General features: G+C 40.9%; 1 protein-coding gene across 2 annotated transcripts in view; it reads left to right on the forward strand.

Moving 5' to 3' along the window:
- Positions 1-17527, forward strand: part of YPEL2 (yippee like 2) — an 82569-nt gene extending 65042 nt beyond the window's left edge. The window contains exon 5 of one of the 2 annotated variants that reach the window (XM_069078171.1): positions 17377-17527. In XM_069078171.1, the coding sequence (XP_068934272.1) occupies positions 17377-17412 (36 nt within the window). In that variant the 3' untranslated portion in view covers positions 17413-17527. Of the gene's footprint in view, positions 1-4456; positions 9158-17376 lie in introns of those variants that run through there. The other variant, XM_069078170.1, reaches the window with a different exon arrangement.
- Positions 17528-18762: the final 1235 nt, after the last annotated feature.

The following is an 18762-nucleotide window of genomic DNA, read 5'->3' on the forward strand; positions in this document are numbered from 1 at the left end:
GTACAATGTTCACCTGGTTCTGCTCATTGCACTCACTCAGCATCAGTTCATGTAAGCCTTCCAGATTTTTCTGAAATCAGCCTGTGCATCATTTCTTATGGAACAATAGTATTCCATTACATTCATATACCACACATTATTCAGCCATTACTCAATTGATTGAGGGCATCCCCTCAATTTCCAATTCTTTACCACCCAAAAAAAACTGCTATAAATATCTTGTTCTTTTTTCTAAAAAAAAATTTATTATTCTTTCCCTGATGAACATCATCAAATATGAGTATTATACATAAAACAATGAACCCCTTAAGTGGTACTTTATAATTTTTGAAACAATATAGCAAATCCAGCCCTTTATGACAAATCCAGTCATTCCTGAATTCCCCAAACCTTGTCATTAGTTTCCAAGTTGTCTTGCTTATTTCTTGAATCTCCTATTCTATGTGCTTTCATCTTCCTCCATTCTAAAATCTGTACCACACCTACACCCATGCACAAATATGCAAATACCTAAGTGTGAAATTGGTAGTTCTTCAGCTCTCTGCCTCTATCTCTGTCTGTGTCTTGTCTGTGGGATCATTTAACCCTCAAAGCAGTGGGCCAAAGACCCAACAGGATCATAGCTTGAAAGCTGGAAGGGATCTAAGAGGTCAACTAGTCCTAATAACCCCTCAACAGAAAAGGGACAAGTCACCAAGGTCACACAATAAGGTGAAGTTTTAATTGTTCTGAAATCTAAAAATACCTGAACTGTAGTCCCACACAACTTCAAGACAAAGGAAGTTTCACACAAATCATTTGATAAGTGCCAGTCACCAGTGTTAGGACCTGTAAACACAAGTGCGCGCGTGAGCGCGCGCACACACACACACACACCACACCAAACACTGCCCTGCCATCAAGGAGCTTACATTTTAATGGGGGAGACAACACACACATCAATAAAAACATGCAAAATTTTTGGGGGAGAGAGGCACTCTACAGTGTCTTAGAGCATAAGGAAAGCTCTTATGTTGAAGGTAGCACTGGAGCTGAATGCCAACCAGCAACCAGCACTCAGTGCCAACAAGAACAGGACTCTTCCTTATTGATTTTGGATGTAATTAGGACCATGAGTCGATGGATGTAGCCTTTGAGCACAGGTTTTTACTTGATTTTTTTTTTTAGTTCTCAACATAAGTTTTTACAAGATTTTGAGTTCTGAATTTTTTTCTCCCTCTTCTCCCCCCTCCCCAAGATGGCAAGCAATCTTATGTAGACTATATATATGTACATATTAAAAATATTTCCACATTAGTCATGTTGTGAAGGAAGAATCAGAACAAAAGGGTAGAACTATGAGAAAAAAATAAAAGAGAAAATAACATGCTTCGATATGCATTCAGACTCCATAGTTCTTTTTCTAGATGTGGATAACATTTTCCATCATGAGTCTTTTGGAATTGTCTTAGATCACTGTATTGCTGAGAAGAGCTAAGTCTGTTAAAGTTGATCATTGCAAAATGTTGCTGTTAGTGTGTATAATGTTCTCCTGGTTCTGCTCACTTCACTCAGCATCAGTTCATGTAAATCTTTCCAGATTTTTCTGAAATCCACCTTGAGCACAGGTTTTTAAGCCATATTCAGTAACTGTTGGGTCTGTTTTTTTCTTCATTCAACTAGCCAAGAGAAAGAAAGGAAGAAAGAAAGAAAGAAAGAAAGAAAGAAAGAAAGAAAGAAAGAAAGAAAGAAAGAAAGAAAGAAAGAAAAAGAGGAAGGAAGGAAGAAACTTGTGATTTCATTGGCAAAGGTAGCTTCTTCCTCTTCTCTTATAGTCCTAGAAAGGCATTTAGGGATGCTGAGAAGTTATTTAAGTGACTTGCCCCAGGTTTGCTTAGCCAGTATATGTTAGAGAGAGGTCTTGAATCCAGGTCATCTAGAATCTGAGGACAGTTTCCAATCCATTATGTCAGGATGCCTCTCCAATTGTTCTTATGTCCACGATAGTAAAATTGCCCTCTCCACCCCTGATACTTCTCTTCTCTCCCTGCCCTCTACCCCGTTGTAGGGCTTTTTAAATGAGACTTGTTAAAGTCTCATTTAAGCTAGAATGCTTTCATTTCAGAGGGTAACCCACCAGAAGTATGGAGTTTTCCTCTAGGAGACCTGACAACTGAGGTTGCTTAGCAAAAGTTTTCTCCCTTTGCATAGTTTGCTGTAGCTCATGATTTCTGTGGAGAAGAAGCAGAGTAATAGGATATAAATATATAAGTGAAGTTAAAAGGAAACCTTTCTGGCCCCACAATGCTTTGTTCTCTACTCAGAGTGTCACAGTACATCTCAGAAAGATTCAACCTTAGTATACTTGGAAGATGGTGAGGAGGATGGATAGCCTTGTTAGGAAAGAATCCTGTCTAGAGGTTCCCCTAAGATAACACAGCATATTAAAGAGACTTTCTTTAAATAGCAATTGTTGAGTAGTGGATAGAGTGCTGGAGTCAGGAAGACCTGAGTTCAGATCCTCTCTCTGACATTTATTAGCTGTATGATCCTGGACAAGTCACTTAACTTTTCTGAACCTCAAGGAACTCTTATTCATGTGCAGTGGAAAGAGTTAGAGGACCTGGGTTCAGATTCTGGTCCTGATGCTTACTAGTTCTATGACATCAGCAAGTCACTTCTCTTCTTTTTAGCCTCAGTTTCCTCATTTTAGAAATAAAGCTAATTAATTAAACAGTGTAAGTTTCTAAATTAATTTGTAAGGGATGGATTGATTGCAGTCTGAAGTTCTCACACAACACAATCAGATGTCCTTGATACATTGATGTACTTGTGGTGGTACGGTGGGGTCAGGATGACTTGAGTTCAAATCTAGCCCCAGATTATTACAGTGATTCTGAGCAAGTCACTTACCTCTGTTTGACTTGTTTTCTTCATCTATAAGATGGAGGTCATAATAGCACCTGTCTCCCAGGATTTTTGTGAGGATTAAATGAAATAATATTTGCAAAACTGCTAAGCATAGTGCCTGCCACATAGTTGGGGCTATATAAATGTTTATTCCCTTCCCTTTCCCTGTGATAATGAGTATATTGATGATAAATTTTAGGTATAGTGTGTTTTTCGTGGTGAGTTAATGAAGGATTTGTTGAGTTGTTTCATTCATGTCTGACTCTTCTTTGACCCTGTTTGGGGTTTTCTTGGCAAAGATACTAGAGTAGGTTGCCATGTTCTTCTCTAGCTTATTTTACAGATGAGGAAACTGAGGCCAACAGGGTTAAATGACTTGCCTGGGGCTACACAGCTACTAAGTGTCTGAGGCCAAATTTGAATTCAGGTCTCCCTGACTCCAGGCCTAGCACTCTATCCCCTGTACCATCTAGCTGTCTTTACGAGATAAAATGCTAATTATTGAAGTTTTATATCGGTTTCTTTGGTTAAGCTGGAAAGAGAACCCCCAAACCCTAATTTCCATCTTCTATTATAGTTCCTAAAATCATAGATTAAGTCTAGAAGGGACCTTTAGTAGTCATTTATTCCAGCCTTCTCATTTTTAACAGACAATGTGGCATATGGGTATACAACCAGGCAAATGTATGTTCAGGTACTACTTCTAAAACACCCTAGCTTTAGGACCCTAGACAAGTTAGCTCCTCACAAGCAACCCAGAAGAGTCTCATTTCCAAAGAATTTGCTAATCTATACTGTTAGAGAAAGCTTCCTCACTTGGATGTTCCATATAGCAATGGAATCATAGACCCAGTCCCTCTCCTACCTCATCTTGTTTTTTGTTTTTATTCCCAACATATTCTTCCTGTCTCCTTCCTCCACTCAGAAAGTCATCCTTTACAACAAAGAATATAAAAGGAGGGAGGGGGAAGCAGTTCAACAAAACTAACCAGCAGAACAGTCAAATCTCACAATAAGTAACTACAACATTCCACACCTGAAGTCCCCTACTTCTGCAAAGTAGGGAGCAGGGTGGTGCATTCTTTTCTTTAGGATCAACCTTGATCATTATAATTACATAGCGTTTGATTAAAAAAAATGATCACTTTCCATTTATACCATTGTATACATTGTGTGTATTTTCCTGGTGTTGCATCAATTCATACAAATCTTCCCGTGCTTCCATGTAGTCTCCATATTCATTGTTTCTTAGGGGATGGTAATATTCTGTTATTTTCGTGAATCACAATTTCCATTCCCCAGTTGATGGGTACCTACTTGGTAGTAATGCTCTTGCTTTTTGTAGATGAGGAAGCTGAAGTCCTCAGAGGTTCAAAGTGACATCCCCAAAGTTGCTTCATAGTAAATGGAAGAACCTGAATTTGAACCCAGGTCCTCTGACCCTAGGTTGAGCACTCTGCCACCACACTATGCTGTTTCTCTTCCTCCTGCTACATACACTCCAAAACTAATATGCTGCTTTGATGGACATGACTCCTCTTCCTCTTTCTCTTTTTCTGTTGACCAGGAACACGCATTTGAGAGCAGCCAGAAGTATAAAGAAGGCAAATACATCATTGAACTGGCACACATGATCAAGGACAATGGCTGGGATTGAATGGAGGGAGGTCCCCCTACCCAGTGTCTGAATGAATGCCATCCAACTGAACATTATATCCAAGAGGAGAGAGTGACTGAACGCTTGGTTCCATCACTTTAGAGGCTTTGGCATCAGGAGCATCCTCCCACCCTATCTCCATTGTTATTGGTGACAGGCCTCTAAATTGCCGTCTCTCTGTTTCTTTGCTTTGTATCTGTTTGTGAGTTGACCCTGGCTTCTCTCTCTGTTCTAGTGTTGGCTAAAAACAACGGATGCACCGAGAGCTTGGCAGCATTCTACTTTAAGGAGAGTCCCAGGGACCCCCTAGAGCAAGCAGCCTTAGCTGCCTTGTTTCAGGATAGCAATGGCATGGGGGCGTGAGAAGGGAAGGGAACCCTGAGTGTCCCGGGGCAAGGGTGGGCATGGGAGGGTGGAGGTAGGAACTGCTGCTCCTTAAAAATCCTGGGAACCTAGGAACCTTGAAACTATCAACTTGTCCAAAAGGACAAAAAGAAGATTTAAAAAAAAATACCTCATGACTGAATTCTCTTTGAAGCTTCTGTTCCTGACACCCAACAATGTGCCAGGTCAGCATGAGAGGAGGGCCTAACTCCTGTGGTTCATGCAGTTGCAGGGGCAAGAGTCTTGTTGCTCTGGGCTGTTTGGGGGCACCCTGTGTTAGCAACAGTCAGTGACTGTGGGGAGCTTATGATAGGGTCTCAGTGATTTATTCCCTAACTGTATCTACCTATATCCATCCCTACTTCTCACTTATGCTCCCCCATCATGGCAAGTAGAGATCTGCCCTTCACCAAGTATTCAAGATCCTGTGCTCCCTGGCAAGTAAAGAGGCCAGCAGTCTTGACCTGTGACCGACTAAATCCTGTAGTTACAGGGACAGCAAGTTGACAGTTCCAATATCAGCAAGGAAATCATAGGAAAGCCAGCATAGTTGAAACCACTCCAACTGTCTAACCCATTACCTGACTCATGACCCTTAACTGAGCACAATGGATGGGAGTTGGAAAGGGGGGATTTGGGAGGATGGGGGGGGGAAGGCATCTCTTAGTATTGAGACCTCCCCACTTCCCCAGGAGACCAGTGAGTGGGGACCCTGCTTCCCGGGAGCAGGGATGATTGACTTTGATTCCAGCCCTATCTTTTAAGCTATAAAATAAAAGCTTTGGAGATTATGGTTAATGTGTTCTGCAGGCAGATATTTCAAGCCCCAGTGTTATTTCCCTGAATTTGAATGGGGAAGAAGCCTAGTAATTAACCAAAGTGGCCCAGCAGTGGGGACTGATTCAATTTGTCAAACTAGGAGTAACAAATTCTAATCTTACCTTTTCTTTTTTGGAGGGTAGGAATGAAGAAAGGACATACTTCATGGTATTAGGGGGGAGTTGGAGGGGGAAAACCCAAGCCAGCCAGGCTCAAGAGTAAAAAGCTTTGTCTTGCATTTAATCATCGACACTGTGATGTCTATTCTACAGCAATCCAGCCAGTACCTGGTGCATGATGTGAGTCCCACTCAAACCGAGTTCATTTCATTTCTCAGGCCTAAAATACTGTTTATTTTTCTGCTGATCTTGTGTATCATTCTCAACATCTCATTTTCCAAGGAGATTGAACCTGGAAAAACTCAAGTGTCAGTTGTCACAAGTGGTTAATTCAGGAGCATAGGGGAACCTGTGTAATGGAGTGGGCTCTGAATGCAGCAGACCCAAGAGCCTTCTGGGATGGAGTCTGTGCTGGAAAGAGAAGGTGGCTGTGGGAAGGTTATGAAGGGGGGTGGAATCTTTAGGTCGCTGTCAGGTAGCAAGATAAATTCTGAGTCCCAGTAGTACTGGCTCAAAGCCAACCTAGACCTGGAAGCTCCCACAAAACATGACTTTTCTTCCTATTGACTAGTTGGTACAAGACAAAAAAGGACTTATTCCTTACAAAACCTAGTTTTTAGTTCTGTTAAAAAAAAAACCAACAATTAAAAGGAAAAAAAATCACTGAAAAATCATTTGACCAGTCAGTTCTCAAAACACTCTGGAAGATGAGTAAGAAGGGAAACTGAGGCACAGAATACTTTGTTGAAGCCTCCTAGAAGAATATTCTTTCCATTTCCTCTAATCTTTTAGATTGCATCAGAAAATAGCTTCAGTTTTCACATTCCTAGGCTAGCTTCCCAGCCCTGAAATAGCTGGATTCCCACTCCCTCCCTACTGAAATATGGGCCCTGGGCCCTTTCCTTTATAGATTTGGCCTTCTCCTTAAGGAAAGTTTCACCTGGTTTTCAGAACTAAAAATGAAATGGAAATTTGGCAGATTTGACATGGCAGGATACATGATGAGTTTGCAGAGAAGATTAAACCCTGGCCCTAGCCCCACTTTTTGCCCTGGGAAAGCTTCCATTGCTCACTCTGTGAATGGTGTATACACCTTCTGGTGCCATAAGTAACCCTTCTGCAGTATCCCAAAGGTGCATGGCACCAGCAATCTGAAGAAAAGGCTCAGTAGCAGAATAACCAACCCCCTTCAGTAGGTTTCCATAGATGTTGACTAAACCATAAGTGCTTCTTACAACTTTAGCTCCATTCACGGCTTGGTTCATGTCTAGCAGTATTGGAGACCACAAATGAGAGCTCAAACCTTGTCATACTTGTGAACTCAATTAGTTCTTTCTCTATTTGGTTTTTTTTCTCTTAAAATTATCTATTCAGAGCATAACCAAAGACCTCACTCCTGGGCCACTAGTAGGTTCAGCCAACTGGGAGCTGGTGTGGGCATGGCTTGGTGGGTGGAAGGAGAGAGGAAGGAAGGGAAGGGAAGGAGGGGAGTTCTTTACCTCAGCCAGCAGCTGCCTTCATTTGGGATTGAAAAACTGTTAGCAGAATCTCTGATTTCAGCTCACTGTGCTCCACCTTTGGATTGTGCTGGGGCCTGTAGGCTCTGTGGGCTGCCCCTGGCACCAGCCTGGGACCTGGATTGGATTGAGTTGGTTGGAGCAAAGCAGCTACAACCCAGTTTGATGAACATAGGTGTCCATCAGGGTACTACATTCATACTTAGACATGCAAGGTCAGTCTGTCCTGGTAGGATCAGCGTGCACAAAGGAAGTATCCCCCTTTCAACAAATTTTCAAACGGTAATATATATATATATATATATGAAAAAACATTCTCTTGTGAAATATACTTTTGTAAATAATATTTAATTTTTTTAAATAATATATTTGGTGCTGTTTTCTCAGAGCCCCTGAGAGCACTTTTTATTTTTGTTTTAAAATTTTACTGTTTCCTCTGCATTTTTTGAAGTATGTTTTAAGGGAAACATACATTCTTTTTTTTTTTTTGAGCCTGTCATTTAGTCTGGGGAAGGCAAGAAAGCTTTGCTTTTACCTTTTCCTGGTAGAAGTGACATGTAGTGAATCATTAGGTTGAATTGAAATGTTTTTCTTGCACCAGTATTGGCTAGAAAAAAAAATTGAGGTGAAGTGATGTTAGTTGTGGCTTCAAAGACTTCCTCTCATTGGAAGGCCTTCAGGTCTATTTGTTTTTAATTGTGCATTTTTAAAAGAACATTTTCCAATGGCTCCTGCTTTCCTTTTTACTGGAGACATTATATGTAAAAGTTTACACACCTCCTGCAGCAAGGCTTTTCTTTTCTCCTCCCCTCCCCCCACCTTTGTATTGTTGTGGTGTGTGTGGTTTTTTTTTTAATTTTGTTTGCACTCTGTCTCTTAAGTGGACCAACAGCACAAGCCATAGAGAATGCATCTTACCATGCCATGTACAGGCAGGGCTGTTTGCAGTGCCGGGTCTCTGGTGCACCCTTCTCCTCTTCTCCTCTGTGGCACAACTTGGATGAACTACAAATGAATTCCATTGTCCTTGTGAAGATCCAAGAGTCAAACCTCTTGTATGTTTTCTCTTTGCGAATGTGAGTGTATCATTTGCATATTCTGCGGCTCCCAAGTGTTTTAAAAGAAGACTCATCACAAACAGGAACTAGTATTGGTGGAACAGACATAAAATGTACACGTGCCTGTAGGCAAACAAATTTGTGAGGTCAGAGTCCCTCAAGGGTCAGGAAAGAGGCCTGGGAAATCAAATCCTGGAAAACAATCAAGTTATATGTTTTTTTAAGTCAGTCCAAAAATGAAAAACCACTATGAGGTGGGGGGGGGGGGGAGGAAGAGACATTTAATTTTCAAATTAAAATGTAAAAAGTGATCTGTGGCAAGATAATGATACAAAGAAGAACATGTCAGCTATTCTTAACATTACCAAATTCTTAATGCCCCTTGTGTTTTTGTATAAAATTTTGGTAAGAAAGTGGGAGCAAATTCCCTTTTTTTCCATTTTGCGGAGACTATCTTTTCAATACCAGTCTGTCTATTGATGCTTGTGTTTACAAACTGTATTTGTTGGGTTTTTGGGGGTGGTTTTTTGGGGCATATTTTTTCAGGTCACTTTGCTTCAACAACAAAGGCAGTTGTTTTTCAATAATTTGTCTTCACCTTTTTTCCTGTATTTGTACATAGTGATTCAGTATTAGAAGAAAGTGCATTGTTTTCTCTCATTTCCGATCTGTGTTGGTGCTCATTTGAGAAAATAAAGTTTTCAAATATTCTGAGAGTGTTGGCCTTGTCTATTCCAACTTTAATCCCCTCATCCTTTTTAATAAAAGGCCTAGCTTAATTCATCTTGACATGTGAGGCAAATCAATCTAGATTTAGAAGGCAGCTCTCAAGGGATCAAGTTTCCTGCCTTGCAGGGATGAAGGGTGGATGGGGGCAGGGCGAGATCACCCTTGGTATTACCACCATTTTAGATGGAACTGAGAACCATAGAATTGACTTACCCAAAGTTAATACGTCTAGTAAATGATTGCCATGGAAGGGGCTGGAGTGGCAAGATGGAGCTCAGATCTGTAAGTGTCCCTTTATAGAGTCTACATGCCCTCTGTCCAACATTATCAATGTGTTTCCTGAAAATACATCTTAGGTGAAGCAATCCTAAAGGAGGCAGCTGCCTATTATGTATGGTGTGGTAGAAGGACCAGGGGAGCAGAGCCAGGTAAGCCTAATGCTATTAACAAGGGCTTTCAAGACACTGCCTGGGAATCTGGTTTATGGAGTATAAATGATATTGAGAACATAGACTGGGGCCAAAGTTATATGAGCCATGTATGGCTATAGGATGCTGTCTCCTGATGGTTGGCCATTTCCCAAGTTCATGGACTCATATACAAAGGGGTCTGTGGTGCCTTGCCACCCCCTGGGTTAAGAACTGCTCTAAAACAATTCCTCATCTCCTTCTCTCTTAAACTCTAAATAGTGTTCCATCTCTTTGAGGACCCAGTTAACAAGATGGAAAGAATTGTTCCAGGGAGAATGTGATATTTGTATGTTGTGCCCAGGAAGGGAGGGGCCTAGAAACAGAGGGGCCCCAATGAATGTGCTCAGGAGGGGATGGAACCTTGATTAGCTGGCTGCTTCCCTCAGTGGTTGAAGTCATCAACAGCCCCACAGGCTCTCTCCTGCTGGTCCTTTGCCTGTCCAGTACCTTCTAATTGATGTTATCTCCAGAGCCAGCAGTTCACATCAAGGCCAAGTCTTATTGAAACACAAGACTGACAGACCTGCAGTGCGTATATGGGGATGAGGAATAACTTAACTCCTAGAGGGCTACTGGTGCTCAGTGCATTCTTGATGCCCAGTGCTCTGGGTTTCTTCCAGTGTCTTGCTTTTATTTTAGTAAGATCCACTCTTTAGGGTTTAGGAGAGGAGTAAGCCAAGGACTGTTTTAGAGCAGAGGTTCTTAATGGGGGGGAAGGAGGAATAACATACCCTTTTGTATATTGACTTCAGGGAGTCTGAACTTGGGAAATTAAATCTTTAACTGAAATTTAGCATTTATTTCAATTATAAATTTAAAAAAATTCTGAGAACTTCATAGTTTTTTTACCAGACTGCTAGAAGGATCCATGACTTAAAAAAAAAAAAAGCTGTAAGCATTTACATCCTTATCTCTCTCTGATGGCTCAGCATCACCTGGATACCTCACTGAAGACACTAGGTCCTACCAGATGCAGTGGCTAATATTTAATTTAATTCTTTGAGAAGAAACTTTCACTCTGTAAAGCATTAAGCCAAGGCTTTTTGTTGAACTAAATCAGATGAGTAGATCTAAATAAGTATTTTCTGACCAATGGCCCATAGACTGGCACTGGGCCATGGCAAATTTTTGTTGATATACAGAATCTTTAGCCCCAAAGGGTCTTCTTAAAACCTATGAATTTAAGGAGACTGACCTAGCTCCCCTTGGACTATTTTCCCAGGCCCACCTTTCTGAAGGCAGCTAGGTGGTACTCTGGGCTTGGAATCAGGAAGACGAATTCAAATGTGACCTCAGACACTAGCTGTGTGACCCTGGGCAAGTCACTTAACCCTGTTTTTCTTATCTGTAATATGAGCTGGAGAAGGAAATGACAAATTATTCCAGGCTTTTTGCCAAGAAAACATTGAAAGGTGGTGTCTACAGGAACTGGACAAGATTGAACAACAAACAACTCTCTGAAGCTGCAGAGGGTGCTGTCCAAGGTAAAGAGGTTGAATAATTTACTGGTCCACAGTGTAATGATTTTTAAGACTTTCAAGATCATGAGCTGGACAGGATCTCAGGTTATCTAATCCAATCCCCCTTCCTCAATTGATGAGGAAACTGAAGCCTAGAGGGTTAAGGTGACTTGCCCAAAGTCACACTGGTATTAAGTGACAGAGGCAGGCTTTAAACCCAGATTCTCTGACTCCAGAGTCAGTGCCCAGGCCTGGCTAATTTGGACCAGGTAACATTGGTCCAGGGGGAAAGGTGAATTTCAAGAATAAGGTACTGCCTATAGAAAAAACCTGATGTTGTGAAAAGGTACCTCTATGTAACTAGCCAAATCTCAGATCAGAATAAGATTAGGGAATGATTCATCTTAGTCACTTTTTGCTGTTTTGTCTTAAATAACCTCCCATGGACCCAAGCTGGTCATTTAAGTTTTCTATTTCTGGTTCTCAAGTACATCCCTGGAAATGATACATTAGAGTCTAAATAGCATGAAAAGGCTTGTGCTAATATCTTGCTATGGTACATTGTATTGTGTGGGAAAGAATGATATGACAAACCCATCCCACCCACCCCTGGGAAAAAAATGATTTGGGGATGAAGAGGATGAAGAGGGATAATGTCTAGGACAAGAATGCTGATGATCCCATTGTAGTCTGTTCATGTCAGGCCACATCTGGCATGTTTTGTGTTTAATCCCCGGCACCATATTTTAGAAAGTACATTGACAAGCTAAAAATCATCCAAAGGAAGGCTACCAGGAGAGTGAAGGATCTCGAGGTCATATACTATGAGGAGAACCCAAGGGAACTGAGGAGATTTATTTGGATAAATGTCAGGGAAAATATGAGAGGTATCGTCAAAGCTTTTGGAGGGCCATCAGGTGAAAGTGGGATTTGATTAGTTCTACTTGGTTCCAGAACACAAAACTAGGAGCACTGAGTGAAAGTTGGAAAAGGAGATATAGGCTTGATGGTAGGAAAAAAATTCTGAACAATTAGAGTGTCCCAAAGGGGCTTCCTCAGGAGTTAGTGCGAAGGTCTTCATCAGTGGAGTTCTTCAGGGTCAGGTTGGAAGGGTTGAACTGGATGACCCCTTCCAGCTCTGAGATTCTATAAAAAATAATGTTAATTTAGGGAACTGGTCTTTGTTTAGAAAATTCCTGATAATGTCTGCTAAGCCTTACCCTCATTTTGGCCATAAAATAAGTTCTTTCTGTCCTCTCTGCCCTATCCCTCCTATTGTGGACCAAGCTTCAGTCAACTGTTCCATATCCTGTTGTAAGTTGGTCATCTGCTTCAGGGATTGTGTGTCTTCTAAATTATTTCTGGTCAGTGTTCTGACGTTCATCCCTTGAAGACATACTTGTCATTAGTCCATTCTGGCTTGTCTGTTTCAGACAAAAGCCATGATGACAGATGTGTGTTTGGGCAATACCAACCAATCTCAGCTAAGCACTTCTCCCTTCCATCTCTCCTCCAGAGTGGTCTTTCGATCTACAGTGAGCTTTAGGAAGATAAGCCATCTTTGACAAGAATCATTCCAGCCACCCCCCCCCACCCCTACCCCCCCAACCAGTCTTTTAACTGACCTTGTTGATCCTGGGCTAGTTTCACACAACTCTTTCCCAGTTTGTCCACCTTAACTGCTTAGCATGGCCAAAGAATGCAAATTAACCTATTAGCTTTAATTAATTGATTAGGAAAGGAAACTACCACTTAAATCATAGACTGTACCCTGGAGACAAAATTGCTGATCTTGGGGGATAATCTGATATTTTAGATTATCTATGCTCCTTTTCTTCCATCAATGTGAGAGTTAAATGTATATAGAATCATTGAAAAGACGGCTCAGCTGAGAAACAGCAACTCGTCTTTGTCTGGTTTAACAGTTTGAGCGAGGAAGGGACAGACATGATAGAGGTTATATGCTATGATTCTACCTGTGTGACTTAGGGCAAGTCACTTAAAATTGTCTGGGACTTACTTTCCTTATTCATCAAATGGGGAGATTGGATTAGTTGGCCTTGATCCTAAGTCACTTAAACCTATCCTGGCCTCAGTTTACCCATTTGTCAAATGAGCAGGTTAGACTAGATATATGGCCCCTAAGGTCCCTTCCAACTAAAATCGATGGACCTACATTCCTCATAAGAAATTGGTCAGAACGCCAGTAAACAATTACTTTTTTTTTTTTTTAAAGATTCAGTCATTGAACATTTTGAGCTCATTGAGACATGGTTTTTGTTTTGTTTTGTTTTAGTGGAAGGAGGGAGGGATATGAATCCAGGAAAGATCTAGGTTTAAATCTTACTTCCAGCATTTACTAGCTATGTGACTGGGGACTTATTATTAATAGCTCACATTTTAAGGTTTTCCCATGACAATCCTGGGAGGTAGATAATAAAGTTGGAAAAATGGATAGACTACAGGTCCTCAAGTTAGGGAAACCTGAGTTCAAAACCAGTCTCTGACACTTACTAGCTGTGTGACCCTAAGCAAGTTACTTAACCTCTGCCTGCCTCATTTTTTCCAACTATAAAATGGGGATAATAATAGCACCTTCCTCTCAGCGCTATTATAAAGACCAAATGAGATATTTATAAAGCACTTAGCATAATACCTGGTAGGAATTTAAAAAATTCTTGTTTTCTTCTGGCCTTCTTAACTTGCTTTACATGGTTGTAGTGAGTTTCTGATGAGATTATGGATGTAAAATAAATTGAAAATCTTAAAAATACTAGAAATGTTGGCTAGAATTGTTACATACTATCTAGTCAATTTCCTAGGGGAATGAATTCCAGGGAATAAAAGGTCAGTGGAACTTAGAACACTATCTCCCTGATCTTCAACTCACTCACAACACATCTCCTAAATTCATCCCAGAGGGTGGCCCCAGCAAGCAGCTAAAAAATGGTGGGTGAATTCTCAAGAGCAAACCTGGGGCGGCCAGGTAGCACAGCAAGTAAGAGCACCGGCTCCAGTGTTGAGAAGATCTGGAGATCGAATCCTAGGCTCAGACACTTAGCACCCACACAGAAACACCTGGCTGTGTAACCTTGAGCAAGTTACTTAACCTCAATTGCTTAGGGGTGGCCAGGTGGCTCAGCGAGTAAGAGCACTGGCTCCAGTGTCGGGATGACCTGGATCAAATCCGGGCTCAGATACTCAGCACCACACCCAGAAATAACTGGCTGTGTAACCTTGAGCAAGTTACTTAACCCCGATTGCTTTAAAAAAAAAAAAAAAGCAAACCTTTTCAACACAGGGCAGTTACCTTCTCCCAGGAGCAATCAATCACCATGCCTGGATTGGGAAGCCAAGGTCTCAAATGGCTGGTGTCCCACAGACAGCTCACTGAGTTCAACAGAGCCTATTTTTTTTTTTTGAGTCAGGGAAGGAGATATTTAATGAATAATTAGAGCAGCTCACATTTTTAGAGTGCTTTATGCTTTACAAAGCCTTCCCTTACAACCACATTGTTGGTCAGGAAGTAAAATTAATAACCCCATGTTATAGATGAAAAATCAAAAGCTCAGAGAAGTTAAGGTATTTACCTAGGATTACCCAGCCAGTAAGTATCTGAGCTAGCTTCAAACCCATGTCTTCTGATTCTAAAAGCAATGCATCTCCCACTCTTTGTTAGGATCGTGCATCTAGAGTTGGAAGGGACCTTAGAGGCCATCAAAGGTCTATCTTTTCATTTTTCAGATGAGGAAACTAAGACTAAGAAAGCTGAAGTGACTTGCCCAGGGTAACACAGCAAGTAAATGTGTGAGTTGGGATTTGAACCCAGTTCTAACTAACTCTATCCATCAAACCCCACTGTCTCTTAAATCTGAGAGTTGGGTTGTTGGGTTTTTTGTTTTTTGGAGGTGGGGAGGAGGAGTGCTCAGTCTCTTTCTCAGTTTTATAAATGCACATCAGAAACAACTCATGACTATTTTGGTCTCTCACATTTAATTCTGCTGAGTGAAATAGATATCTTGAACTTTCAAATATTGGATAGACTTTCTGTTCTATTAAAAAACTATGGGCCTAAAAGCATCTATCCAGGCATAGCTCTGGATCATCAGAGAAAAAAAAATGCCTTTTCTTCTCCTCTAGGGAAGCACTTGCCCTCATACAATTGTCCACAATGAAGGGCCTTTCGGTTTGATGTCTATTTGGTTTAAATGCAAGACTAGACCTGAAAGTTCTGTTTTTTAAAAAAATTTCCTTTGAAATTCAAAGACATATATATTTTAGAATATTCTGATAGTCATGGGTTATTTTGTTGTTTGTTTTTTGGCAAGGAGTAAAAAGGGAGTTTACTGTGCCTTCCCTGCTGCTGTTTAAAAAAAACAACCATGCATTCATTAAGATCACCTCCCCATTGCCTACAGAATGAAATGCAAACTCCTTAGCCCTCATTTAAGGCTCTCCACAAATCTGGTTCCCACCAATCTTTCCAGTCTTATTTCTCACTAGTCTCTTTAATGCAGTCAACATTCTAGTCAAGTTAGAGAGCTGAAAAACCAAAGTTACTTGCCAATAGGTCTAATAAGGCTATCAGTCTTCTAGGCTCGTTGGCACAGTGTTGGGAGCCCTGGGCCTGAAGTCAGAAAGATGTCAGTTCAAATTCAGCCTCAAATACTTACTAACTGTATGAGTATTTGTACCCTCTGGTATTGTTTGGATTCCAGGGGAAGTAATATACACTGGGCTGTACTACAAACTTGAGGTCTTAGACACAGAAAACAATGAAGGATCTGGGCAATAATAACCAAGTTATGAGGTCAACAAGTGTGATATCGTTCATCTGTACCTTGTACTGCATTCTCTCCATTGTTTCTGTGTTAAAGATTGTGGCAGCCTAAAACTAGCAAGGTTTTCGAAATTAAAATCTACCACTGATCATTAATTTGAGTCTTATCTAGTTTAAGATATAATGTACTCCTTATGAAAATAATGTTAATGATTTAACCTAAATTGATGAACCAAGAAGTTAAATGCTGAGGCATTTAAATTGCCTTCTAACTCTCAACTCTACAACTTTGTTATAGGGTTGCCAACCTCCTTGTGGCTGTATACATTCTTAGAGGTCATCTAACCCAACCCATTCATTTCCTATGTAAGGAAACAAACCCAGAGAGAGGAAAGCTAGCTAATGACAGCTAGGACTAGAATCCAGGTTGTCTAATCTTTTGGTCTGGTTCATTTTCCACCATGGAAAAGAAAAGTCACTGTGATGGCTTTTCTAGCTAAGGAGAGAAGAGAAGAACCTTTATCATGAGAGAGGAAGTAGGTGAGCAGTTGCCAAGATGGCCCTGAATTTCAGGGATCCATCTGAGATCTGTGTTAGCTATCTTTCATTCATAGAATTTAGAGCTAAGAAAGCATCTTGATGAAATCTATTCATTTAACAGAAGAAGAAAACTGTAGGTCTTTTAACTCCAAATTCAACACTCTTTCCACTAAATCATGTTGCCTCTCTTCAGTCAATACCAAGGCAAATGTGTGCCCCACGAGCCCAGGTCTGGTGTACAGCCTGAATTGGGTTGACTGACTAAGTGAAATTCTTTCAGGTGCATTTACTGGCAGGACTTCCCTGGGGTGTGTGCCTGTATTTCTAAACTGTTTTTGCAGTGTGGGCCATGCAGATATAGGAAGAGCAGCTCAGCCAAGCTCAGGGCTGTTTTATTTATGGTTTTAATAATGGAGTCTTGGGGGGTAAGGAAGGGGAGAAGAGGGAGGGAAGGAATTTCATTACATATTCCCAGAAGCCAAAATGTAGGTTCAGAATGTTTATTAAATTTATGACTGTTTATGGTTTGTCCTAAACTTATTCTTTGAACTACCTTAATAAATATAGTTTAAATGCCCCTTCACAAAGGAGACAGAATAATCTGAATTATTGTTTGGAGGCTCTGTTTGGTATGTTCCATAATCAAGCCCAGCACATTGTGGGAACTTGGGGTTAGGCAGGGGGGAAGCCTCAAAGTTGGGGTCCCAAAGGTTAGCGTGATGATATAGGAGAGTGAGAGGGGTAGGGGGAAGCATCTTTCTGGGCTTCAGTTTCCTCCTTTGGAATAGTAATAATAATAACTCCTCTACTAAAGCTCTACTCTGCTTCATCAAAACTTAGAGACCCTGGGTTCTTGGAGGTTTGGCACATGCCTCGGCAAGTGCTGCCAAGCCCAGAAAGAGTTCAAGTACAAGTCCTGATGATGACTTCTGTGTGTGTGTTTGTCATTCACAGACCAGCCTAATCAACTGCAAAGAGGTTCATCACTAGATGGCTTGTAATATGGTGGATTTTTTTCAAGCATAATAACTCATGAAGACTTTCTTCTAAGGCGTGGAAAGAGTCTCAGTTAGCATTTGGTGGAATAAAAAATGAATTCACTACAAGGAGTACTCACACGTCATTGCAAATTCAATTCAACAAACATTTTAAAAGTGCCTATTATGTGTTAGGCGCTATACTGGTTGCTGAATATATGAAGACAAAGATGAAAGTCCCTGCCCCCAAGGAATTTAGGAGGAAGGATAAATAGGGAAAGATAGAATATATACAAAAAGAACATAGAGCAATTGGAGGAACCCTAACTGGGGGTCTCAGGAAAGTCTTTTTAATTTTTTTTAGGAGGTTATACTTGAGCTGAGCCTTGAAGGAAACTAGGAATCCCAAGAGGAAAAGTTGAGGAGGGAGGCATTCTGGGTATGGGGAGATGGACTGTGCAGCCCAAGAGACAGACAATGGAATGTCACATATAGGGGGAAAGCAAGTCAGCTAGTTTAGTTGGAAGGCAGAGTGTATGATGGGAGAGTAGTATGGAATCAGTCTGAAGGGCAGAGTAAGACCAGATTGTGAGGGGTGATAAATGGCAACCGGAGAAGGTCGTATTTGATGCTAGAAGCAATAGGGCCCTAATAAAGTTTATTGAGCATGGGAATGACATGGTCAGACCTGTGCTTACAAATAACATTTTGGCAGTTGTATGAAGGAAGGATTGGAGAAGAAAGAGACTGGATGCAAGGAGACCAATTAAGAGCAGGTAAGAGGTAATAGGGCAGGTAAGAGATGACAGGAACCTGAACCAGGATGATGGCTGTGTGAGTAGAGAGAAAGGGACAGATATGAAAAATGTTGTGGAGATAAAAGCTTTGACTTGGCAACTGATTGGATTTGGAGGGGGGAGGGCGGTAGGTTTACTCATATGCCTTGAACCTGGGTGACTAGAAAGATGATGGTTCCTTTGGTAGAAATGGGGAAGTTAGGAAGAGAAATGTGTTTAAAGGACCATCAATCAGTCAACAAACATTCATTAAACATCTACCACATGTCCAAATTCTAGGGATTCAAAGATAAAAGTGAATCAGTTCTTAATCCAAAAAAGCTTACATTCTAAAGGGGGAGATAGTGTGTGTGTATGTGTATGTGTGTGTGTGTGTGTGTGTGTGTATTTCCTTTCCTCCCTCTTCTCCCTCTCCTTATCCCCCAAGACTACATTATTGAAACCATAAATAAATATGTGTGCATCTGTCTCACTATCTACCTATCCATCTATCTGTCCATCTATCCATCCATCTATCTGTCTATCTATCTATCTATCTATCTATCTATCTATCTATCTATCTATCT

The sequence above is a fragment of the Petaurus breviceps genome, unplaced genomic scaffold (assembly GCF_028583685.1).
Source record: "Petaurus breviceps papuanus isolate PSGF00001 unplaced genomic scaffold, PetGlider_PUasm1.0 91023, whole genome shotgun sequence".
Lineage (NCBI taxonomy): Eukaryota > Metazoa > Chordata > Mammalia > Diprotodontia > Petauridae > Petaurus > Petaurus breviceps.